Below are 27,941 nucleotides of genomic sequence, written 5' to 3'. Positions count from 1 at the left end.
GTTTTTAAGTCCTGTAAACTTGCTTTTCATTCAATAGATAGTTTATGGCATGCTATCAACTTCAGGTTTAGGAATAATTTTTATTTCTGTAAATGGTGGAGGTGGATTGGGAAACTGATGCTCACTCAGCAAATTGAAAATCATGAAAAAAGCCACTAAGACAATCTGTATCTAGTAGTTTTGGATCCCTCTAAAAGAAGAAGGGCAGCAGTAAATTGCTGCTCTTGGGTTTTTGCTTCCACACTATAAAACACCACATCTCAGGAGAGGAAAGGTGTTTAGATATGTGATTCTTTGGATATTTGAAGCTGAGAAAAGCTGCTTCTGTATTTCACTGTATCTTTTACCTGGAATATAAATGCTAAAGGGGTCTTCAACCTTTCCTACCTTTTCTACCCCAAGCCTAAAATGTCTGCAAAGAGACTGCCTGGCCCTTTTTTATACTGGTTAACATTTGCTCTAATGAGCAAATTGCTCAATGAACTCTGCTTTAGTAGGTAAACAATCTTGCTATGGCAAAACACAGTCAATTTCCACCATTAAAATTTGGCATGTTTCAACCATGGCCTCAAAGCTATCTAGTGAAGTACAGTATAGATGGAATAGATAGGTGATTTCTAAGCACAAAAATGACTTAAGCAGTTTTTTAATAAAGATAGGTTAGGCTCCAGCACAAGCATAAAGAAAAAACATTTCTGTGGGACAACCTTCCCCCAGCTTTATTCAGCAGATGAACATAGTGAAAAATAGAGAAGGGACTTGCCCATGGCAGCAGCAACTGAAATCAAGACCAGAAGCTGTGAATCTGGTTATAGTACTACAATTGACAACAACACTCCTTCCTACAGTATGCATATTGTGACTGCTTAATGTCCTCCTACTCAACTTCCAACATGTATTTATAGAAGCAAATAAGAAGAACTAAAAAAGTGGAGCATTCCCTTAGATAACATACACAAAGCAACTCTCCCTCCCACAGGCCTTTTCTGCTTTCGCAGATTGTATTTAAGTCACCTACAACGTGCTTGCTGTGTTTTAGGCATTACTCATTACTGTTTATTTCCAGAAAGCATCTCACTAATTTATCTGAATTTGGTTTCAAGTCACTGGTTGTTTGCATGTAGGCAATCTCCTAAATTAGTTGCTTTTCAGTTCAATTTCTCATTATAACATGTAAGTGACCTATTATTTAGTTACAGACCAGTTCCATGGTAGTATGCCTACTAAGTTATGAAGCATTTTGATGTGAACTGACCTTGCAACCTTAAGTGTGACTTTTTACTCCAGTAAACTATTCAAAGAGGTAACCATTCAAACAATTAAAAAAAAAATTAGCTTCCTATATTTTCGTATTTTAATAAAACTACAGACACCAGTATGCACACACAGAAAAAGTCCAAAGCAATTTAAATTTTGGAGAATATAGAAATCACTTTCATTAGACTTGCAAAAGAAAGAAAAAAGTCCAACAAAGAAAGTGCCTACAAGACACAAAGCATACCCACCAATGATGTCAAACCTTCGTTGTCAACAACCCAGTCCTCCTTTTCAGCTAATCTCTTTATATCTGCAGGACAGAGTAATGGGGAAAACATGGGATGGGATGGGTGGAGAGAGAAGGTATAAATTTTAATTATTAAAAACTTCTTGAACTTGAAAAGAAACCACAGACACTGGAACTGCAATGACTAGGCATACAAGCAAATAGCACTACAAGCTTCAAAGCGTTCAATACTCTCAAATGACTAAGAATGGAACTCGCACATGGTGTGCTGTTGACACCACACAGAAGCACATCTATGATACATGGCAGGACTTGCATGAAGCACATCGTTTACTGGAAAGCTTAGAATTAAAGGAATATTGCAAAGGTTTGTTTTTATTTTGTAAATTTTTAATCGAAATATATAATAATCCAACTAAGAACTAGTCTATAACGCTCTAGCTCCCAATTAAAAATTAAAGAACAACTGCCTAGCATTTTAGCAAAGACAGAAGGGACAGCATATAATTCATATTCAGAGCTATACAAGAGGCACAGGGTCCCCCCTCAGGGTCAAGGATCCATAGTGCTAGATTTTCTTACAAAGTACACGAATGCATATGTAAAAAGCACTCTTTCACTACCCAGAAGGTGCCAACTTATACAGGCTTAACTATTTATTGGGATGTGAATACAAAACTTCTGCACTCTAAAAACACAGTTCCTCTATGGATGGCATGCATTGTGCATCATCACTGTGTTTTGGGCTTAACTGAAGTGTAAACAGAACAGAGATGAACTGTGTGCAGTTTGTGGGGCTTTGACATACCATTTTCCCACAAAGAAATGGTTCATCAAAAGTGCCTGCACATCATGAAACTCCCTTTTCAATATACAAAAATTTCAGTGAATTACCCTCTCTTCTAAAAATCCAAGAAAATAGGATAACCAATGCATGCTTAAAGGTATCTTCAAAATCTTAGAGCTTTCTGAAGCTAAATTAAGAAGCTTAGTTATAGTGTCACACTCTGCAACTCTCATGGAAGTATAGGCTCAGTGAGGATAAAAGGCATTAAGGGATTGTGTAGAATAATTACTCTCTTCACTTTCCTACTTAATTCAACTGATATTCTCCTAAGGGTTTAGATTGTCCTGGTCAGCCTTTACATGTTTTTGTGGCTGCTCACTTTTGCATTCTGCTCTTAGCTAATACAAATATAAAATCCACCAAGTTTCTTTCTCATACTTCACTGATGATCAAATTCCAGTCAAATGCATTCATGTAAACTCCCTGTCTAGTCTGGTGTTCACATAATTTCTCTTTCATGACCTTTATGACCAGTCACCACATATGGGAGGGAAAGAACAGACTGCTCTCAGGGCCAGTGTGTGCATACAGTGCTTATCAAAAGACAACAAAAAAAAACACCTGTGTGTGGGCAGGTTTATCGTATTTGAAAAGCTAAAGTGCCCTAATGAATATTTCAACTACATCTGAATATTTTAACTACATCTGAATATAACTACATCTGAATGCCTTTACCACCTTACAACATACAGCAAGAGATGAGACTGAAGTTTATATCAGCACTTTACTCATACTTCAGAGATATTAGAGAGGTGAAATTCCAGTCCAGGAGGAGCCTTTTGGACTTAAGTATTGCAGATATAGCTACTTCTGAGATACATTTACATAGCTCCATGAGAATATCCATTACCTGTTCTTTCACTTGTTCTCCAACAACAGAGTTTTTTCAAGGGCCCAATTAACCTGGTGCAGAAAAAAATCCCCACTATTTTAAATATATTCCAGAAATGTAATTTTCTTTAGTAGGCAGAACCACAAAAAAAAAAAAAAAAAAAAAAAGCCCATAGACAAGGTATGCAATGCAACAGCATATAATGAGAGTTAGGATACCAGCAGGCATCTTTCCTCCTGTTTGATGCTACAGCCAACAGAGAACTGCTTCACTGATAGGGAATGGAAGCAGCGGCTGCTGTTATGGCTAGACAAATGAGAGCTACATTATCCAGTCAATAACACATACCAGGATCTCTAGGGATCTGCTTTCTCTTGATTCAAGAAAGAAAAGTATTAATTATTTGTATTAAAAACTAAGATGCAGAGTACTGCAAGAGTTTTTCCTACACAGAATGTGTAGGCAGCAATCAGAACATGCAGAGCAGAAACTCTGCATCCTAACAAAGAACTGGTAGGTAACTCAAGAGATTGGATAAGCTGAGGACTGTCAAGAAAGCAGTTGAGAGCTAAACACTTCCATCCTTTAAAACAGCAGGACATGTGAGGAATCACTCACAGTTCCTAGACAGAGGAATAAGTAAGTCAAATAAGACTATCCTCATGTCACAATTAAAAGAAAAAAATCTCTTACGCCATCAAGAAAAAAACAATTGAACTCAATGGTGCTAAGGGATGAAAAGCAAAAAAAGACTTTCTCATATTTTATGTGAAATCTGAAACAGTGATAATACTTTATAGAGTTTGAAGGAGACAAGACAATATATGAACTTATTCAGCCACCCTGCTTGATATTAACACAGAAGAATGTTAATTGTGAAATGGGATTAATAAAACAAGAGCCAAGAATGCAATTCATATCAATATTGTAACAAACAAACCATCGATAACTAATGATTTGTTGTTACCAGAAGTTAAAAAACTTGCTTGATATAGCCACCTATGCTTGGCATACTTAAGCTTAGACTAAAACTGAGCCTGTATAAAATCGTATGTTAAATACTAAAAGTGACTGAATTATAATATTAAAAAGCCCTAATTTTTCTTATCATTGAGGTTAAGTAGTCTTTTGGAAAAAAAACCCACAGCCCTGCTAAGAGAATTAGTAGATCAATCTGCCCTAATCTTAGGAGAGACATTTATATCAAGGAGATCTATGTCACTGAAATTTAAGTTTCAGAGTTGAATACAAGACAGCAAGAATGGCCTCTGATGGCATAGAGTCACATTAGATTTAGAGAATGTGTTACTGGCCTTCACAATCCAGACATTTATGGCAAAAGTTGTGTACACAGCAGGAAACCCTGGGGATGACAATGTTAGTAAAAAGCCCTGGAAACTACACAACTAAAATACTTTATAAAGGGCTGTGGATTGGGTTTTTTTTTTTGCTTTTTTTTTTGTCTTTGGGGGTGGGATAATACTTATTTAATTCTTCATGTTATAGAAAACCTTAAGAAAGAAAAGAAATTTTATTTCCAACATGGAAAAGCTGCATCATGAAATAATGACTTGCACTGTAGAACTGTCTCAACCCAAAAGAAACAAGTCTAACCTGCTCTATTTATTAGACTGAGAGAAGAAAATACTTATAACTTATTTCTGGCAGAAAAATAAAGTATATGAGTGAGTCTTGTGAGAGACTACAGAATAAGAGAAGTCCACTACCACTACAACATGTGTAATTTATTACAGGTTATCTATCAAACCATGGTTTGGCCTAATTAGGGGGCACAAAGAATGCCAGTGAGCAAGGACCTGTGGCCTTCTATTACCTTCAGCTGTGTGCTGTAAGGTCACGATAATGCAACGTACACGAAGGTCCAGAATAAGGTCTTGGATGATCTGAAGCATGTCATTGGGTATCTCAAGTGCAGTAAGAGATTCAGAACTAAGCCTGGAAAACAAAAAAAGTTAGATGGAGGTGTAAATCTGAAGGCTTTTTAAGCTGATGTGACTACATTGAAGTTTTCAGACATTTTCTGCATATATAAATATAACAACTCCATTCTCAGTGTGTCTTTGAAAACAAATTATCCCATTCTGAGAAGATTATTTATTTAAATAAAATTGTAAATGCAGACTTATTTTTCTCTAAGATTACAATAATGTCATCACAACAACATTCCACCTTTTTCTACTGTCTCCTTGCACTTCCCTATGTGATCTCCTGTCCTATGATCCAAGAATAATCTTTTAGGAGTAAAAGCAACTTTTTTTTGTTTTGTTTTGTTTTTAGATGAATGCCTCGGCCAAATACAAGATCACAACTGGGTTTCTGAGGTGTTTTTAGATTGCATGAAGACAGTAACAGTGATTTAGCTGCCAGAAAATGGTGATGTGACTGTGCAGATTGCTAAGAATCTATATATTCAAGGAGTCAAAATACAGCTACAGCATCATGTACGGAGTAAAATAATTCACTGTTTTGCTTCCAACTCTGACCAGGCACAAAACACTTGTACTACAGGTGAGGATGGAGACATTAATCTCTGTTTTTTTTCCTTTATAAATAGTACCACAACAGCTACTTGCAAGAATTAGGATTTCAGCTTTCAACTAAAAAGCTGCAGTCATGTCTAGTCTAGGGGCGCAGAGGGATGTTCACTGCTTTTATCCGACTCCTGGATATGTAAGCAAGGACAATTCAAAGGTAGTCACTGCCATCTGTCCTACTTGCTAACACTGGGGAAAGCACAGGTAATAGAAAGTGCGAGGTGGAGGAATAGGAAGGCACAAAGCAAACAAGTGGAACATTTCCAATCATCCACCTGTAGGCTCCAGTTCCGTACCCCCGGTATTGGGCACAAACCACTAAATCCCCACCATTAACCAGGCTGCTCTCCACCCAGCACAACTGCTGAATTAGTAGATTAGAAAAATCTGTACTATCTCAGACAGCCAGGAAACAGAATGCAAATCCTCATCTGTGAGAAATTTAAGTTACTTTAGGCTGCACAGAAGTCCTGTACTCTAGAGTTGATTCCATTGAGCACACAGCTGTCACATGCCTAAGATCGTCCTTTTTCTCTTATAATACATCCTAATGAATACGAACCTTTCGTACCTTTATAGAAACGCAAAAGTCTTGCCACCAAAGGCTCAGTTGATTGCATAGTTGTAATTTATTCTCTGGAACCTATTCATACTGGGCAATGACAAGATGGGGTACAAGAGAAAGACTGTGCTACCACCTATTTGATACACATAAATACGTATGTGTGATATCAGCTGTGTGAGACACACAAGCTGAACAAATAAGACCACACAGATGTAACAGCAATTCCTTGTAATCTAATACTGTGAGTTTTATCACTCTTAAATACAAGCAGAAAACGGTAAATCATTTGTGACTGACAAGATGAATGACAGAAAAGAGTAAAATTCTATCATATGCATCATAATAATTTTACTTAAGAACTGTGAAAATAAGGCTTAAGGTATTACATAACTTTGCAACAAATAAAGGTCTTAGGCAATGTGTAGACTCTTCTTGGGAACAGCCTACCTTCATCATTACTGAGTCACAAGAATTTTGCCAGACTATCAAAGTGTGGGGGCTTGAAAATTAATGTACTTGCAGCACTTGCATAAACTTCTGACCTGGACATCACTGATCAGTACCCTATGATGACATATTCCATTCCTCTTCTCCAGATGCCTCTTTTCTTCTCTACTTTTGATCACTTTGCAGTAAAGTCTAGTCCACTTTGCTCAAGTGCCATCACTATGAAAACAAGGTGAGGAAAGGAGTAGGAGAGAAGAGAGGATTTCCCCAGCTCTCAGTTCATTACAAGGGTTGTGCCCAGAAAAAAAAAGAAGATTCTCTGAAAGAGAGCCTTCATGTAGTCTGTAGCCTCAGCCTGGATCTTATCTCAGATGGCAGGAGCACAGCTACCCTTTAGAGAACTGTTGCTTACATATCCATGTCAGTATTACAGATGTGCAAGCGTTAAAGCCTAGAATTTTATAATTTGAGTGAAATTCATGGCTTGCTTCTCATAAAAGGACAACACTGCTACACTTCATAACTTTTCATCAAGTCAGCGCCTTCTTAAATTGAAAGCATTCCATAAAATTCAGCCAGAATAACAAACTTCCCATGGAAATATTTTTCTGTGTGGTTAGAGTACAGATAATTTAAGTGACAACAGAGTGAAAGTGTTAAACAGACTTGACAACAGGTGTGTATCGCCCCAGCTGCACTAAGAACATCTTATACATGATTATACCCCTTTCTTTTCTTCATCCATGCTTTGCCTGTTACCTGCTTTGAAAACTTGAGATAAAAAGTACAGTATCATACTCAGGTATTACTCAAAAGGAGTAGTTACTTTTCAAAAGATAATGACAATTCTTGTAGGCCCCATAGACAAATGCAAGCAAATTCTGTATATTAGTGAGTCATTTCGCAATCAGTGAAATGTACATTATTAATTTCATAAAAAAATATAAGCAGAATGACATTATAAGCAGGAGTATCACCTTCCATTAAACAACTGTAATATAAATTATGATCTAAGGTTAATTATGAAACAACAATGACTACAGTGAAAAACATATTTTCACCCATTTTGGCAAAGACAGCAAGACATGTAGCAAATGCAGCAAATAACTGCTTTCTACCCTAAAGAATCAAATCATGTTTCATTCACTGAGTGTCTATGCTCTACGCTGTGTCAGGCAAATATTTTGTTCAAACATTTTCATAAGATGCTAAGGGAACAAATGAATATATTATTATTATATAAGACTATACCATGAGACTTACATGTTAATTACACTTGCACATAGAATCCTAAATCTGACATAAGCAATTTTTTTTGCAATCCTATTTTTGAAAATGTTAACATTCTCGAAACTCAGCATATTTAATGCAATGAACACAACATTTTCTCTTAAAGCACACATATTCCATGCACAGAATGATTTTATGGGTCCAGAGATCCATTTACCTTACAGTCTGGATAACATGTGTTAGCCACTGGCCAGAAAGTTCAGATTTCATCTCCCAGCCACCATACTGTCTTAATTCTCCTTCTCTGAGGCTGAATGGAAGCAAGGCTCCACGAATAAGTTTTACCAGAGAGTGCATCACTTCCTGAATCATTTTCTGCATCAGAAGAAAGGGAAAGAAAAATCAAGGAAAAATCGCTACCAAGATGCTTAACCAGCCATGTACTTGCTATATACAACAGGTAGTAATGTTAGATTTACAGGTGGCTCCATATGGTAGAGAAGAGAGGAGAAGGAGGTATGAGGGCACACAAATTATTTAAGAAATCTTATTTTTCAAGGTGATACTAAGTATCTTGCCATGAAGGACAAATGAAAGAAATTAAGGTTCTCCCCACCGCATCTTGCCCAATTACTTACCTTGAAATCATTTTGTCTTTGCCTAGCATTTTTCTTCGATCTTTCCATTTGGCCAGATTTTTCAGCAGTCTTGTGAAAATGAGAAAATTGAAAAGTGTAAGTGTCTTATAACCACTGTTAAAATAATTCTGAAAAAGGGGGGTTTCAAAGTGAAGAAGTGAAAACCGGTGAGTTTATGATGTAATTATAAAAACTAACTCAGGGCATTTCACTAAGCAAATGCAATACATATATCTCAATAAACTCAACTTACTGTAGGTAAGTACCCTAATGTATAATTCTGAGGAAAAATGTGTGTTTAAGACTAAGTCAGAGACAAACATAAGAGTAGCTCAAGCAGTACAAACTTCTTGAGGTTGAAATTTTCTCACTGCAGTGTTACTGAGGTCTAAAATATTTCCATTTGTGCATCAAGTTTATATAAAGAAACTGTATTTTTTTTAGCTCAGAAGCTGACCAGAGAAAGACATCAGTGTGAAGTGGGAGACAATTTTTGGAATGAAGGAAATTTGGAAATGCATGATATGAGGGAAAGAGTTGCAAGGTTTTTGTTTGGTTTAGGAACAGTATTTGTTACAATGCTCTTCAAATAATTCAACTAATTGTAAAAGATACTGCAAAATAAGCAGCATCTTTATTGTCACTTCTTTGAGAACAGAGGAACACTTTGCATGAGACAGTTACAGTTGAAGAAAAACATGATTTGACTAATAGTCTTCCTGTTTGTAGTTCTACCCTTCTGTGGAGAGTACTGCGATCTCATTAGAATAAATTACATTGAAAAAGTTATTTCAAATCCTAGGTGAAGTGCAGATGTCAAATTTTATACTTAGAAACTATCTCCTATTTTATGTTTGTACAGCAACATCTACTGGACAAGATGTGCAATAACATGACAGGAGTGTCCTCGAAGTCAGTCAGTCAGTTTACTTCCAAATAATTAATTTGAAATTAATTTATGTTTTTCAAAATCCTTCTTTAGTTAAAGCATGTAAGATTTTTAAGACAAATAATTGTAAGTGATCAAAAATTAGAGAAAAATCAAACTGCTTAACAGTTTTGGAAAATACATAGCTATGAAACTCTTGTATGTTAAAGCTCTGAATTACACCATTTCAGTCAAGGAGAACAACCTTCAAATTATTACTGCATTTAATTCCCACTTCTCTTTTCTAAAACATTAAAAAGAAAGCAAGTTGTATTCCTTGAAACTTCAGATAGCAACTTTAAATTCAGACTGGTTTACAGCTGGATTAAACAGAGCAATTCATAGATCTGTGATATCATTTTTTTTTTTTAATTTTCAGTGGTTTTGTGAAGACCAATCTTAAACCTTTCCTGCACAGACAGACCAAAACTATCTTGTGGTAAGATCAACGGTTACTACTCACATTTGTGACTTCACCTCGAGTGATTCAAAGAACTCAACTTTTCAAACTGTTGAAATACCACATACATCTTAACTGACGATATTTTAAGGCATACAGCTAACCTTTCAGAACTAAAAAATTCTGAAAAACTGCCAAAACCCTACAAACTGAACAACATAAAACACATCTTGAAATGCATATATGGTGATTCTCTTTCTACATTTTTAAAATGTCTTGAAGTTTTAAATAAGCTAACTGAAATAACCCTATATACCATTTTTTATAGGGCGCTTCTTAAAAAAAAATGTAGCCATCGCCTTCCTTCCTGAATAATGACAAATAGCAAGCAACATGGTAATAGAATTTTCTTCATGGACAATTAAAATATGTACTGTTTGTGACAGCAAAACACAAACTTTCAGTCTTGAATGCACTGTGATGAGAGATATTCTTAGGTGCTCTAGAAGTCTTCCAGCTTATGTCATCCCCTCCTCTCACTCATCCTCAATTGACTGTGGCATGCAGAACACACAGGAGGAATGGATGCTTTACTATCTCCCCACAAATTTGTGGGGTTTCTGTAAGGACCAGAGGAGTGGAAGAAATCAAATGTATGGGGATTAATTTCTCAGAATCAGGCCCAAACATAGAAGAGCATATGTTAACCTTACAGGACAACAACAAAACTACCTTTCCTTTTTTAAATACAATGAAACAATGTTTTGTTCAGGGAGGACAGGAGACCACTACATTTTCCACTTGCAGTTATTTTCATAAGCAAGATTTCTTAACCTTGTTTACAGTTCAGGTCCTTGTTTCTCTAGAAGCTGCTTTCTATTTCATTGTAGACAGAAAAAAAATAACACAGTAACTTAACAGGTGAATTTGTAAAGTTTAATTTTCAACAGTACTGGTGTCAAAAAGAAAGGTTGTCATTTCCCTTATGAAATAAACTATTTTTGTGAAAGTCAACAGTACTAAGGTTTATTCTTGATTTTACTTCCTTTACTGAACATTATGTGTACATGTCATATCTTTCTTTTGATTTTTATCATGTAATATGAGGATCACACATAGCAGCTATTTCACTGAAGCTATAATGCTCTGTACATTGTGTTCAACACGTAAAGGGCTATAGTACCTATCAGTACCATCATATGAAAACATTATATTGATTTAAAAAGTGGCAATAAATAGATAAATTAATTCTTTGGTTAGAGAAATGGAAAATAAGAACATAAGCTTCCAAATGTTCTTTTTCAAAGGCTTTTGTGTTTTCTACTATAGCTGCAAAGAACAGCAGATAGATGTGATGACTTCAGAATTTAAACACAGCAGAACATAGTATACTACAGTTAATTAATTTATCAAAAATTAATTTTGAGAGGTATCCTTTCAAAATCTGTTAAGAGTGTGCATTTAAAACAGCATGTGTCATAAATCTTTACTTTTGTCTTTCCCCTTCTTGGATTATCAGGATTACATTTGCATGATTTGAAAAAATCAGATCATCTGAGCAAGGAGTAGTAGCACAGGTAGTTGCAGGTGACTAACTTTGCAGACAAGACTCCCTACAACGTATCCATGAATTCTGTTCTGTGCCTTGGTTATTTCATAACTCTGGTCTTGAACCTAACCTCACTTCCAAATACTTCAAACTCAAGAAATGAGTACTCCTTTTCCAAAGAAAGGAAACAGTATTTTTCTGTATTACTCTGCCTTTTACATATCTCTACTCTTCATGCAATGTGCTATTTCTTCAGATCACCAGTGAAGGGCTTGCTATGAGTAAGAGGTGAAAGTACACATTATTGATATTATTGAGTCCAGTAACTGGAACACAGCCACAGCTACACACACAATCCTCACTGCCAGAATTCAACATAATTCCACTGTATACTTATATTCTTTTAAAAATAAACATCTCTTACTAAAGTAAGTTGTTACTTCTACCAGTGAAATATAATATTTCAAATACAATTATTACAGACCTTTGTTACTTATAAGTCCTTTACATAAAGGAATTCATACCTCACTGAATAAACTTCCATTCACGTAAGAAACCCAGAGCTTCCAGAAGTTGGGCAGCTGACTTACAACAAGTTTTGTCAACTTTTCAACAAATACAACTTGCTGAGGAGCTTTGTATCGCCAAGCTAAAAGGGGGAGAGGAGATGGAAAAAGCAACATTAACATTTTTAAAAATAACAATAATGTACTTCTAGCTTGCTTTTGCACTGTATTACACAAATGACTGTATTGCATATATAAAACCTTTTGGATAAAATTAAAAAAATTTAAAGCCCAGTCCATATATGTGTACACAATCTGTACACATACAAGCTCTTTCTTCTCCTCTTGTATGCTTACAAGGTGCTAGCACTATGACAGTATCTACAGAATAGTTCCCCTTGTGGGGTTATCTAAAGCAATCCACCTAAAATCCATTCAGACAGTCTTCTGTCTTCAAACCAGTCTAAAATGTAAGGTAATGTAAAATCAATCAAGACATTAGAAAAGTTTCGTATGAAATCTCGGTGACAGATAGCTTTATTCAGTTTCCTCTGCAATGGATGGAAGGGGGTAAAGAGAAAGCTGAACAGAGGCAGAAGTACTCATTAACACAGAAAATAAAGGAAACCTTGTGAAATATTCTTCCATAACCATCTATGTTCTCTGTGGAAACCTTCATGATTACCATGGTTTAACAAAACAGGGTATCAGCACAACAGTGATAAGAGACCTGTATCTCACTTCAGGAACTACAGTCTGCTTTGGACAAAGAAATCATACACTTTTTGAAAAACCCCAAAACAAATAGCCAAACCCCTAAAACACTTTAAAATGACATGTTTGTTGATGTTTGTTTTTTAAGTATAAAATGAGGTCTTGTACAAATGATAAATTAAAAATATGCTATCAGCCTATGTAACACTGTGGAAATGCAGAAAAATGCATGAAGTATATTTTTATATCGACTTTGCTACAGAATGTTGCCTACACACAACAGGAATTCACCAGTTAGGAAAAATAGTTGCCTAAGAGCACATTACATACTAGTAGGCTTCACCAGAGCCTCACTATTTTATTGTGTTGGTAGACAGTCTTGAATCTCATCAAAGTACAGCATGCCTTCAGCAGCTTCCACCTGTGGAGGTGTGGATCACATATTGCTCCATTTCTTTACTGGAGAATTTAACATCTGCTCTATATGCTTCTTCTCATGGCCAAAAAGTTTAGGCATTTTGTAATTAGAATTTAATAATTAGAATTAGTATTTGAAATTAAAATCATATTAGAAATTAAAATATTTGGATATTTGAAATAAATTTCAAATAAATTTGAAAAAAATTTGAAATAAAATTTGAAAAAAAATATTTGAAATTAAAATCATAATGGAAGCCCGAAATTTGGAAAGAGGGTCTGACATAACTCAAGTGCAACTGTACTGAGAGTGATATAATCTGTTTAGGAGGCATAAGAACATCAAAGCTCAACTAGGAAAGCTCCTAGTGTGGACACAGATAAGATACTTTCACCAGTGACTATGTCAGGAAGCTGTGTCAACAGAGCTATAGCAGTAGAGGCTCTGTAACTTCTACAAACCCCAATTTCTAACAAAATAATTCAGTTCCTTTGAGAAACCATTTAATCTTTGCCAAAAGCTCCAGCACCAATCCAAAGTTATAATCAGGAATGTCTTTTGGTAACTGAAAACATACTGGCAAGATTTAATTAATCTATGAAACTCTTTTCCCATCGAGGAAGAATATTTCAGGCTTAGTACCAAGCCTTCAGACAGCATCTACCTCTTAGAATAAGCTACTGCACATTGTATTAAAGTTCTGGACATAAATTCAAGATTTTTTACTTTGTTGCTAGAGAAAGCTACAGTCTATATTTTATTGCATTGATTCTATTATTATCTCTGCTATACCATTCTAAAGATGAAACTATAGCTATTGTCTATTGTTTACATATTATCATGAACATATGCTCAAGCAAGAACTGAATGTTATTCGAATGCTGCAGTTTTAAAATCTTAGTAATTTCTTTAACCAATATCTCGAACAATCATTGTCAAACATATTGGAGAAAAAAACCCCAAATGCACCAAATCACAAAAAAGCCATTCCTTAAATTTACCACAAACTAAAAAGACCCACAAACAAACTGAAAACAGAACACATCACAGCACATTTGGAATAGCAGCTCTTGCACGGACATCCCAAACTGTCGGTTTGCTTTGTCTCTCCACTTAGAGAAGAACAAGGACAGCAGAGCTATCAGTGGTCATGTGCACCTAAGCACAAGGAACTCAACTCAGAGGCCACTCATTCTACCTCTAGGAAAACAGGATGGATTACTATAGTGCTCCAATTCTAGAGTTTTCCTTTGAATCTTGGTTTAAATTGGTGTCTACAAAATATGCAAAACTTGCTCAAAATTTACCTTTTTTAGTTTGTAAAATGTAACAGATCCATAACTAAGACTCTGAAAGGAAAATAACAAGTGGAATTTTCAGTCCTAAATGCAATTAAGTCCTTGCTCATGCAAACTAGATTTTGGGTGTTGCTTGCTACATTAAGCAAAAGAGTGACATTCTTATTGTCAATGGATGGCATTCAAAAACAGCCAGCAATTTAGTGTTTTGCTTTCTAACACCTGTTAATCACCTCCAGGCAAGGCTTTGGGCTGAGAAATGACAAGGATAACAGTAAGACAGCTATTTCAGTAACAAATGATTTGTTCTGTGAAAAGCATGCTTTCTGTTTCCTGTGATGTCACCATTGCAAGATTCCTGAGAAGAAGTTATTTGGACAACGTATTGAGGACACTTAAAACAGAGGCCTCAGCTGGTTGTGGACAGACAGACTGCTTGAGCTTAGTCAAACATTTTGTTTGCCTTTTTGGGTTTAAAGAATCAGAGAGCCAGATATGTGAAGTCACAGAAGGTGCAAATACAAGGAGAACCATCTGAGCAAACACACACAAAAGATATAACATGCGAAGCACAGTAGGCAGTAGGTGGCTATCTTAAGAGAAAAGACCTGGTTTTGTAGAGAAAAAGACTTTCACTACTTTAGAAAGCAAATTTTGAACTTGAATTTTATGAACTGCTCTTTGCTTGCAGAAAACATGGAGGACTTCTTTAGTAAGCAACAGAGATGTGCAAGAAGAAAGAACTGTATTTTGTAACGATCCCAAACAAACACACAGAGTGTGGGTTTTCATTTGAGCTTTCTGACTACACCACACAGTGAACAGTGGAGGCTGCAGCTTTTTTTTTCAAATAGAACAGATGCCTACCATCATCACGGCCAGACTGAAAGCTGCTGCCCCTTTTCAGTGAAGCAGTTTGACTGAGATGGCCGATTGGCGATGGACGCACATCACTGTCCAGGTCCAGCATGGGGCTGTGGAGCAATGCATTGCCTGGGCAGAGGGGAAAAAACCCAAAAGTTAGAATAATTTTGCACATCAGTTGATATGAAACTGCATACTACACGTAGAATTCTAATTTAATTCAGTGACACAAATATTATCTTAGAAAAACATTCTTAACCTTGCTTTATTTAGACTCTTTGTTCATCTGTATCAATGGTATTCAATACCACCAGTGACTCCTGTAGCAAAGCCAAAACCACAAGTACCATGGAGAAATGCCATTCTTTGGTCTCTATCTTTCTGTTTATAATTAATGCCCTACAATTAGTTGCTTGAAAGCCATGGATAAATATGTATTCATGCCATTAGTGACATTGCCCATGCTTTTTTTCTGGTGTATGTCCTAAATACACTTTTCAACAGCAAAAGTTTCTTTTGTGTCTAGTTGAAGCAGTTAAGGGGCAGAGAGTTCAACTATTACTTAGCTGTTTTGCCTCTAAGGAGTTCAGGTAGAGAGAATCCATCCATCAGATGATGGATGATGGATGAATCAGATGAATCAATGGCATGTTTCTTTTGTAAATGTCCTTATTTATACATAACTACAAACCCACAAAATATTTTCCAGTGTATCAAACAATTATTTTTTACTTTGAGTTCCTGTCCACATGTAGGTCACTATTCACAAATGTGAGGATCTAATCTGATGGAGGTGAATACTTGGAGTCTAATGTGCATTTTGAAAAGCAACCATGTAAGAAGAATAGGAGGACTATGATGGTTCTTTTTAATGTACTGTGACACTGCCAATAACTTTTTTAAAGTCTAAATAGCAGCTTTATGCATTCACCTTATAGAGACATTACTGAAAATAGTTATCAAAAATTATTTCAGCATTGCTCAACCGAGCTGTAACAAAAAAACTTAAAATTCCCAGAATTATAGAACAGCCCAGGTTGGAAAGGATCTCAGCAGACCATCTAGTCCAACCTTTGATGGGAAAGGGAGCCAGGATGAGATTATCTAGCACCCTGTCCAGTTCAGTGTTGAAAACCTCCAGTGATGGCAACTTTACAACATCACCGGGGAGCTTACTTCAGTGATTGATTGTTCACAATTCAAAAAAATATTTTCTTATACTGAGATTAAACCTCCCTTGGTAATTCATGCTGAATTTTGTAGTGAGAATCCCAGCATTTGAGTTTATATTGTTGATCTTTTCCACTGATACATACATTCACTTAAAATAACAGGAAGGTCACAGAGGACGACCACCAGCTGTAACACTGAAATACTCAGATTCAGGAGTAACATAAAGCAAAAACTATTTGAAGCACATTTATTCAAAGAGGCATGGCAGAAAAGATATACCTAATCCTTTTATTTCAACATCTGGGGCTTAAAGAGTAATATAAAGTGAAACTTATCACAAACTTCCAATAGGTGACAGTATTGGGTTTCAGTTCATTTTGAAAGAAGTTCTTTCCAATTCTTTAAAGGTTTTTAAAGACATTTCCTGTGGCCTTTCACTGAAGCATTATCATTACCAAAGTAACTGTCAGTTCTTTCACTCATCATCTTACTGTTCATCGTATAAGACACATAAGTAAGTAGATCCAGTTTGGTACATCACTCACAATTGTGACTGACACACTGTATTAACTGAGTCAGTGAACTCAGCCTTCCTATCATCAGGTTGTGCTATGATTCTGTTTGCTATTTAACTCTTACACCATTTATTAAACACAACTCATCTTTATGACAGCTTTAAAACTGATGAGTTTTCAGCAACATAGAATCTGCTGCTGTGATTTAAGTATATTATCCACTGTCATCACAAGATCTACAGTGAGTTTGAACAAGAATTTGTGGAAAGATTTTTCCTTTTGAAAGAAGTAAAAATGCACAATAGTGAGAAAGCAAAAAACTAAAGCTTTTAATCAGCATTCAGGAAAACAATCCAGCCCCCATACAGAATGAAGTAAAAAAAAAAACAAAAACATTTCTTTTTCAGATTAAGGAAAGTTTATATATATTCTTTATCTTACAGAAATTCTACACAGAATAAAAAGAAAATGGCAGAAGACCCTGAGAAAACATGTCTCACATAGTTCCTGGGATTTCAGGAGCTTTTAAGTGATATTCAACACATTTGCATTTTATTTGGAAAAAAAAAAAAAAGTATGTCAAGAAGGCTAAGTCAAAATTGTCACAGGCATTGCTATTTAAAACATATTTTATTGAAAAAACACCGGCAAGAGTGTAGCAATGTTATTTTCACAAAAACCACAACAAAACAATCTCTCTGATCTCTCTGCATAGAATTTAAGTTCTCAGCTTTCAGACAGCGTGTTAATATAAGGAATGTCTTGTAAACAGATGGTCTCTAAAAATGACGGTGCCAATTAAAGCTCGGAATTAAGAAAAACAGACACACTTACCCAAACACCTTAACGTGAATAAGTTCAATTAAAACCACTTGCTCGAGGTAGCTGTATTGCTGCTGATGCACTAAGCTCACGCAGCCCGAACCGGTTTATATATTCACCAGGAACAGAAAACATGTAAAGAATACTCTCTTGTTCCACCAGAAAAACCACATCATCAGTTTGCTGGCGTACCAGGAAAAGAAAGTTTAACATGAACTAATTTCTTAATTGGTTGTCTAGCCTTACAAGCAAGTCTAACACAGCAGCAGGGAACTACAACAGCACATGTACCCTCAGGACTAATAAACATCTGGACTACATTAGCAAAGCTGATCCTGCTTTCACCCTACCAGAAGATAGCGCTTGAAGACTGCACTACACTAAAGCATGAATCTTGTAAAAAAAGTGAGAGTTAACCTACAAACAATTTTTCTTCTATCCCAACTTATTCCCTCTCTGGAGCCAGCAGCTTAAATTTAGCAGTGTAATGTAATACAATGAATTAATAGCAGTATGGACTGCAGACAATAATATTTATAAACCTAAATAAACTAACCAAATAATAATTTACTGCCCACTCAGTACTTGATTTGTGTACTATTTTTACATTCCCAGATCCTGAATGCAGGACAGCAACAATTTAACGTTTTGAGAAATTAACTTTTTACTGTGCTATAGGTTTTAAGAAGGATAAAAAACATGAAAAAAATATTCCCAGTAGATCTTTACTTTTAAAAAATACACTGCATCTTTTAAGAAACAAAAGTATTTTTGTCCAAAATATAGCATCTACATGGAGCATTATCTGTCAGTGACTCCAGTACCAAGTGTATATTTAAACACAGGAAACATAGGAAAAATAAATATACTACATTCTCTTCTTCTATCCAACAGTAATGACAAAACAAAAGTATAATTAACACCTTATTACATTTACAACTACATAATCATGAGAAGAGCAAATACAAAGTTTGAAGGATCTCAATACTGCTTTAATTTTATTTCTTAAAGGATTTTAGTGGGTTTCAACTTTTTGTGCACAAACATTTTGAAGGTGTGCGTTCAGAGGCTCTGTGAAATAAAAAATATTGCAGTGGTTTTGTTCACTCTTCTGCTGTTCTAGTGCAGTAAGATCTCACCAAAATAAGAATCTAAAGTACACAGTAAAAGCACAATTCTTTTTGATATTATTTCTCTAACTTTCTGCAAATCAAAAGCCACCTGTGCTGACCCTGAACTGCAGGTTTATCACACTACAGGGTACTTCTGTTCCCACAATACCTATGGCTCACGTACAAACCTGGACCCCATTTCTTGGATTGTCAACTGTAAGCTCTTGGCAAGCAGCGTGTTACAACCTCCATTAAAAAGATAACTGATATGAAATTTGCCTAAAATAAATTCTTCCATGATATGCAAACCAGTCAATGATTTAAAATTTTAGAAGCTGCTTTACCTTCATATTCCTAAGCTATTACCAAACTGAGTGCAAAAATTGTTCTGCAATATCCATTGCTCCACAACTGCCTGGGTTTCTTCCCCCATCTGAGGTCTGGCAGGCAGAGGTTTCTTGAAGGGGTCACACATCTCTCACCTCCCAGCCTAAGCCACTCTGCAATTCTGCCAGCCTGGTGCATCAATTGCATGACTTCCAGTAAAGATTTTTACAGAAGTTACTCGTGATCAGGGGATTAGTAGTGTGCCAGTACTGCCTGCAGTGACAAAGAAAATTGTTAACAAGCAACAGTCATTAACAACTGACCAACCTTTAGTAAGTTAATTTTTCAGTGAGATTTTCCATGTTAAATCAAAAGTCAGTCATTACACAGACTTGCTTACACACAACATGTACATGTACACGCAACATATACATCATGTATATGAGCAAGACTAATTAAGAAAAAAAACACCCTACAAGATGTGCAACCAGGTGAATACAGCTACTGCGTTTCTCACCCATTATGTATCTTACAGTGAATTTTCTCACAGGCTACAATAGCGAGGGAAGGCTGATCTATACCCTCCTGACTCTCTGAAGGGCGGCAGACTTCCTTACCAGCCTTAAACACCTTTGAACATTTTTTCCTGTGCACAGCGGGCCCTTGTCCTGTGCTACAGCCTGACCACCCACTGTTGCTTGTTGACCAAACACACAGTGCCTGGAGCCTGCACTGACACAACCAGGATAAGATTCCTTTCAAGGACACCGCATCGAGAATTTCAATTTGTCTAGGCAAGAAATTAGGCGAGCAGGGGAAATTACTGAAAAATTAACCTGCTCAGCAGATGAATAACTGTTTTATTCTTTATCTTAAGTACTTTTTTTCTAACCTTATATTTTATAGTGATCAAGAAGAAAATTCCCTGTTTTTCTAGAAAAGAGATGAGTATGGAAGATTAAAATTGATATAATTGGGGGATATTTAAAAATGAATGCTTTTTAAAACTTGAGGCTAGTCTTCATTACTGTAAATGCATTTATAATGAAACTGTTTTTCAGTTTACTACAAAAAGGGTAACTGGGCTTATTCTAGTGGTGTTCCAAGTATTTCACAGTCTAAGGACATACCTTATTCTCAGCCCTTCAGGCCCAAACATTCTGAAACAAGAGCCAAGCATTCAAGTTTGGCACATAAATAACTATTATTTCATTTTACTAGCTCCAGCAGACATTAAGATCATCAGTACTATTGGAAAAACTCACTTTAACTCAATTACCTGAAAAAGTACTAAAGACTGGAGCAGACACAAAGGTAAAATTCTGGCCAGTGAAGAATTTCATTCTATCTTCATTCATAATAGTCTATGAAATTTTGATTTTAAGCTACCTGTGTTGCTTTTTAATCCAAATAGTTACTCTCTTTACAATACTTTAATATTATTTAAAGAATTACATAAAATAAGAATGTCCCCTGAACTTCTGAACATGCTGGATTCTACTAAAATTTCTAAATTACAGCAAACTTACACATACAGGTAGCAAAAGAGGAAAATGAATCTGCTATTAATTTTTGTACTCGTCAATTTTTATTCTCTGTCTCACCTTTTCTTCTTTTTTTTTATTTTATTAATAACCTATTAAGGGTTTGCTTGACATCTGCTGTCAAAAGGGTATTTCTGCTATGGACAGGGGATGTGGTTTAGACATGAAATGGCTCCCAGCTGCAAGAATTCTTCTTCCAGATGTACAGTAAGCAAAGGCAATGGAAGAAAACCAGCTGCTAGGATAACAAATTGAAAAGGCCCTTTTGACACAAGCCTTGCCGGCCTGTCTGATCTAACAAAGATGGATCATTCATTGCAAGGTGAATAGAATCTCAGTGTGGCACAGAAGAAAGAGCAACATGGTCTAAGCATCCATTTCTCTCTTTCACACCAAGTACAGCTGCTGTTACTCTGGCACAGAAAAACCTTGCAGAGTTTTTTACAATATCTGGAGAGCTGTGCATCATACTCAGTGCTGCAAAAATCAGACCTTTTTTAGCAACAAGAACAGAAAAAACAATCATAATAATTAAAAGAAAAAAAATCACAGGGACTGTACTATCATACTCTTATTTGGAGAGTGGCTCCACATTGGGAACTTTAACAGGTTGTGTATTGTATTATTTGCAAACCAAAGGGCAACAGAAAGATCACACTACAACCATGTCAGTTGTTTCCATTTACAGCTTTAGTTTCTAATTAGGTTAGCTATTAACAGGTAGCTTATTTGCAATAATATGACATAAAATCTCAAAGATTAATGTCACAGATGAGTGATTTAGGTCACTCAAAGAACCACCATCAAAGGTACTGCCAAAAGTGGTTTTAATAAGAATTTCAAGGAGTGAAACTTGACAAAGTTTGCAACAACCTGCTAAGAAATTAAGGCTTTCTCAGCCAGTTTGACAATAACTGGATGGGAGTCCCTACCCATTTTAGTTCAAAGGATCATGAAACCTACTAAGCCACTATTAAAGTCTAAGAAAATAACCACTGGCCACACAGAAAACAGTCTTAACCTCCACAGCTTCCATTCCTGATATTCACATTAAGAATCCTATTGCTTAACTCCTTTTGGCTATCTGCCCAGTGCCTCAGGAAAAATTTAAACTAAATCTCATTTATTTACATTTATTTTCATGTAATTTTATGTCATTATGTTCTCCATGTTTCCTGCACTCCAACAAATCTGGGAAGCATAAACCATAGTGAAAAACTATAATTATGCTTTAATAATAGAGGATTTGCCAAGTTTAGTTAAAATTTAAAAATATGTAAAGTCTTAACTGAAGGAAACCACTTAGTATCCAGGTACCAGAACTGAAAGTTCCTAGATGTCTACAAATCTTAAGATCAAAGGTCAAAAGCAGCAATTCAGGCTTTAGCCAATACAAGGCATAAAATACCAGCACAATTCAGTTCACCATTTATGTATTTCTTACTAGAGAACAAAGCATTTTTGGGTAAGCATATGCTCTTCTATGGTAAGCTTTATATTCATGGCTTGAAAAAACACTCCTTTTCTATTTTCTTCTGTCTCATGTATCCCCTTTCCCTTCAACACATCTACATACTAAATAACAGCAGCAATCTGGCTTTACCTATTTGAAGTCCTCCTAGTGGACAAAACAGTGGGATAAGACTGGATGGATAACACTAATTCATCTATGCTTCAGGAAAACTTCATAACCATAAAAAAAAGTTTCAAAAACAATAAATGAGCACATCTGCCTATTCCATGAGTAAGGCAGATAGCATTTTAAGTTTTCTATTTAATGCAATAAATCCATGTATTTACAAGAACTACTACGTAAGCAGAGCTAGAGCTCCACCCAATTGCACATGGCTGCATCCACACCTACAGCTGCACCTCTAACAAAAGAATCTGATCATCAGAGAAGCAGGAAAATTACTTAACACAAGGACAGGAGCATGGGAGCTTTATGATTCAGGTATCCTATGCCTTTGGCAATGCTGCTTGGTCTTTTTGTGATGGCTGCTTATACTTCAGCGCAGGAGAAATTCTGATCTGCTGTCTTAGCTGCACTTTCACTCACTCCTTGAAACATGTGGGCTTGGAGTAAAGCAGTTTCTTGTAATATGAACATCTCTTACTTGCATTTTTTTTTTTGCCTCATAAATGAGGAAGGTCTGCTATAGCAAGAAATAGATAGGTTAAAGGCAATGATGGGTGAGTAACAACAGCCATATCTTAGCATATAATGAAACATTCATCTACACAGTGCAAGACTAATCAGCAAACCAACAGGGTTGTTTGGACTGAGGGGAAACACTACATCCATACACGTACAGAGTTATTCCTCAAGGGAAATAAAACGCTCCAAAATGCTGCTGTGAAGTACTTCACATATTACATCACAGAATTGAGAGAATTCCCAGCCCTACTTGTATCCATTGAAATAAATGCAACCAGTTAACTAATGACCAGATTACTGCATCTATTGTGATCAATGTCTATTAAAATCAAAGGAAAGATTTAATTAAACAGTTTGCTGTTGGCAGTTGTCATCTTTTTAAGTCACAATGTCAAATTATTTGACAAAGCTTAGCACAGCTGGATACGCCCTTACAGTTTTTGGAAATAATACTAACACAAATTTGATTAACTGGAAATAGACAGTATTGGAAGACACAGGATTTCTGCTGACCCCTGAAATAAAATCTGAGAAAGAACTCCAAGATCATTAGAGTTATGTAAACTTGCCATGGTTCCTTTCTGGTTGCATCAGAGACTGCACCATGCTATGACCCCAGAGAGGATGTAGAAAACTAGACTTATTTTGTCAGTATTGGGGATTTTTCCTGACTGTTGTTACTATTGGCCTGGATAAGTCAAAACCTCTTAAAGACGATAGGAGATGATGCTATTTCTATACAAGAAAATGAAATTATTTCAGTTGTAATGACTAATGGCTCAGCATTCTAGATGTCTGGAGACAACTGGAACAATTTTGTCCCATATAATACCGTGTAGACTTACACTAGTGACTACATTTGGAATAAGTTCTCCTTAGCATTTGCTTAGGATTGTGTTTTAGCTTGTTTAACAAATAATTGCAGTGTTAGCCTTCCCTTCCTGAATACATCATGGCCAGCAAATAAATTCTTTGAGAATATTTACAGTTTGACAATCATCTGCAAAAATCCTGTCCAGAGTATCTAATGGTTTAAAAAACCCTAACCTTATCCAGGTAAGAAAAGCAGAGACTTTGTCTTATTCCAAACTTACTTAAAGTAGTAAAAGTCATGTGTAATGACTGAGAGCACAGTTCTCCTTTCAAAACTAATAAAATAGCAGCAAAATGCTTTGGCACAAGCTCCACTGAAATGTGAAAAATTTTGCAGAAATATAAAAATAGATACAATCTACTACTGAGGTTTAAGTTTACTAGGCTGAAAAGTTTTGACTCTGTCAGTCTGAAGCCACAGATTCAGTTGGCAAAATAACTAAGGTAAGAATAGCCAGAAATAGCTGGTATGCTCAAGGTGGGACTCCAATTGCTGTCTGCTTGTTCCAACATTCATAATATGAAGACTGCCATCTGCTAGAAACAGTGGAAACCTAGAAATAATTTAATGTCCTTTTCATTAGAATACCAGTCTCATTATGACCCATTTCTTCCTCCAAATGCTCAATAAACAAAAAAGTAAATCTTTTTTTGAAGCATGTGTTACGTGGAAGACTTAAATGTTTGAAAATGCATTATTATTTTATCTTAAAAAGAGACTATGAATTTATGAACATACAGGTAACATTTCTAACTTGTTTAAGTTGATTAGATCCCACCATCTTGTATAACCAAACTGAGCAAATCTCCACACTTTGTTTGAAAAGCATACAACTATTAAGATAGATGAAAATGCATGTAGTACCTTCAATCCCAACCAGAATTGTTCTACTTGGCAGTTAAAACCAATCCTTCTGAGCATTTTTTTCCTTCTCCTGCCTGGTGTATGCCAAAACTAAAGATCTATGGAAAGTAAAAAACATACATAGAAACTTTCCTTTGTCCTACTAGACACTAAGCGAGAAATTCAATCAGCTAGGATTGATTCTTGAGTATTTTAAAATCTGTACAAAAATCTATAATCAGTGTAACCACATAGAAGGCTGGAAGAAAACTATTGGAATTTGATGAGCTGTTAGCGTTTCTTTCATACATGCACAAAATATTAACTATTGATACTTGCATTTGCTGAGCATTCAAGTTATTTAAATTCCCTCTTCCATGAGTCAAACAAAGCTGTATCATAATGGCCCCTCTGACAATAAAGCTGAGGCAAGCAGTTTTGTTGCAAGAAAAAATACCAAACACGTTGAGATTTTTCAGGACAAATCTAGGAATTTAGACACATTTTCCACTCACTCACTGGAGCCTGCATATCAAAATTATACAGACTACTAAAACAAAAAGTCTCAAGCACTAAGTATTATCATGTCTCTATCTTTCTTGCTAAAAAGCTGGAAAATGGCCATACAAAATTTTGCAGGTGAGAGAAGAAGGAAGCTTAGAATTATTAACCACAGCTGTTTTCACAAGTGAGTTTTGCTCTTGATAACTTAATGTTGTGAGGCTGGTGGCGGTGCCTCATGATGGCTTTTGACAAAGAAAGAAGATGGGGGAGGTTTGGAAACATTCTGAATTTTAACCAAGATGCCAGGAAAAGAGTGTGGCATTTCAGTTGGTTCCACAGCACTTCACACCGTGTAGTGGAACAATGATGGTCTGTGCACGCTTTTAAGCTAAAACTTACTGACATTGCTGTCACAAGTGATGCACCCCATGAACTCCATATCTGATGTCACAATCTGTGCAACAGAGAGTTAAAGCCTCTGCAGAAAATTTACAGCACATTTCTATAGCAGTTCCAACTCAGTAAAACTTTTGTGGTTTCTCAGAATAAAATACCTTATTTGGCTTGGGATATGCATGCACTAACACTAAACATGGGAGTTACCTATAAGCCAAAGGATGTCAGATTCCAATATGCCTATTCATTTCAGAACTGGCAGCAAACTCTAAGACTTCTTGAGAAACAAGGCACTGCTTCTATTTCCTAATTTGAAAATCCAGTTTTCAGATTTTACTACTAGACATGTCAGGCCAACAGCCTTCCACCTGCTGGAAGGCTTTTTATGCATAGGCTAAGGTGATAGACGATGGCAATTTCCAGCTAAGTTGCTGCAACACCTGCAAGCAATACCTGCACTTTTCTTCCTGAGCGTTTTCTTGATAATGTTGAGGAGCCACGTTGTCAAAGACAGAATGTAACTATGTTTTCATATTGGTCTTAATAACTTTGCCTAAACATCCCCTTTGCCCAGCTCACAGGTCTGTGCAGATTCAGTGTTATCTGAATTTTGAAACTGCACACAAAGAAAGAAGAGGACTTCATAATATCATTCACTACATGTCAAGGAATTAAGCATTATTCCACTGTGCTCCAATGTCCCATGTATCCATATACTAACAGATTATCTTGTGAAAAAGAAATTTAACCAGCAGGTTCAGAGAACAATCCAAACTTGATATGATCTCAAAGAAATGTTTCAAGAAGACAGAAAACCATGGATAAATTATTGAAATTTAATGGTTTTCCCATGTAAAGAGCTTAAAAGTTATAAATTAAGCAAAAAGAAAACTCCAACTGCTGTTCTGTTTCTGTAACAGAATAAAAAAAAAAAGTCAGTATGCAACTTTGTAAAAAGCTATCTAAATTTATGGGGAAAAATTAAATATCCTCTGTAAACTAGAATTAAATAAAAGGCAATGCCAAATTCCTAAATGTCAAATATACATATATACATATAAAAGTAAAATAAAAATGTATTCTTGCCTTTTTGTTCTTTAACATAGCTCTCCTTACAGTTGTGCATGAGCTGCAGAATCCATTGATGTTGAGCACCAATGCACTGCCAAGCTGGGTCCCCAGGTGCATGAAGATCAGAAAGATATCTGTAAAATCCAGTCCAAATATCACAGTTCTGACTTGACACAGTGAAGGCCTCATTAAAACAGACCAAGCATGTACCAAGAAATAATTTTTCTTTTTTTACATAATGTTAAAAATTGAAGAATCAGTATTAAGATACACTCACATCCACTGCAAACAGAAGTTTTGCATTCTCCCTTCTTAATTAGTGAGGTAAAATTCCACCAAAAGAACTTTATAGAAACAAAACCCTTCAATATCATATTAATATGTATTTCCAGTTGTGCCTCTAGCAAAATATGCAGGAAACCAAACTCTTTATCTGCAAGGTTGCAGTTTAACTCTTCGGATTTGAATGGAACCAGTGATGGCATCTCAAGCACATAAAATATAGTATTTTTCTTCCCACTGTATATGATTGTATCATCATGTAATCTTAACAAGTAATTACAGAAGGAATTAATTTCTGTCAGCTCATTAATTTTAGCACATGCATGGACAAACATATGTAAATCAAGCTCCTGGGCTGTCTTTGTGTTTGTTTGTTTTGGTCTGGCGTTTCTTTGTCCATGCACAGTCTGGAAAAAAAGAGAGGAGGAGAGATAACAAAAAGAATCGTGGCTTCTAATTTACAGAAGCAAAACATTGTCTGTGTTTAGGGAGAGAGGAATATTAGAAGCCAGCTGTTATGATTTTGAAGAGAACAAAAAAGGAATGTAGTCTCATGTCTAGCATTCAAGACTGAATTTGACAACAGTACTTTCAAAAGAGTGTTTTCAAAAAGTGGTAGCTGCTCTACTGTTTAAGGCACTCTTATACTCTGCATTAATGAAACTCGGGACAGATTAAAAAAAGTCAAGATCCTTAAGGTGAACTATACTGATATATTATCTTAAGCAGTGCAGGGAATGTTCTCTCCCTCACAAAAGCTGTTTTTCTACAATAATACCTAATGTTAAGTAGGACTGTGTTGAATTCTGTCTTCTTTGTCGAATGTCTGCAGCACTTGAACAAAAAATAAACTGTCAAAGTAGGATTGGTTGGATGGATGAGAAAACTACACAACTAACCACTTTGACAGGGTGACATTTATAAATTATGAGTTCAAGTATTTTCAGTGTTATGGGGGACTTCAGTCTTTTCTTAGGCACAAAACTAAAAAAAAAAATTACCGCTGCTCTTGAAATACATACATC

General features: G+C 35.8%; 1 protein-coding gene across 2 annotated transcripts in view; it reads right to left on the bottom strand.

Annotated features, from left to right (window-relative positions):
- Positions 1-27,941, bottom strand: part of EXOC2 (exocyst complex component 2) — a 125,301-nt gene that overhangs the window by 45,304 nt on the left and 52,056 nt on the right. For both annotated transcript variants that reach the window (XM_086900208.1, XM_023919773.2), the window contains 7 exons: positions 26,650-26,768; positions 15,299-15,424; positions 12,020-12,144; positions 8,619-8,687; positions 8,198-8,355; positions 5,018-5,139; positions 1,506-1,567 (listed from right to left, as the gene is read on the bottom strand). In XM_086900208.1, the coding sequence (XP_086756334.1) occupies positions 1,506-1,567; positions 5,018-5,139; positions 8,198-8,355; positions 8,619-8,687; positions 12,020-12,144; positions 15,299-15,424; positions 26,650-26,768 (781 nt within the window). The remainder of the gene's footprint in view (positions 1-1,505; positions 1,568-5,017; positions 5,140-8,197; positions 8,356-8,618; positions 8,688-12,019; positions 12,145-15,298; positions 15,425-26,649; positions 26,769-27,941) is intronic.

The sequence above is a fragment of the Cyanistes caeruleus genome, chromosome 1, assembly GCF_971803275.1.
Source record: "Cyanistes caeruleus chromosome 1, bCyaCae1.hap1.1, whole genome shotgun sequence".
Taxonomy (NCBI): Eukaryota; Metazoa; Chordata; class Aves; order Passeriformes; family Paridae; genus Cyanistes; species Cyanistes caeruleus.
Note: the sequence above shows the minus strand (reverse complement) of the source record. Positions and strands in the feature narration are given on the sequence as shown.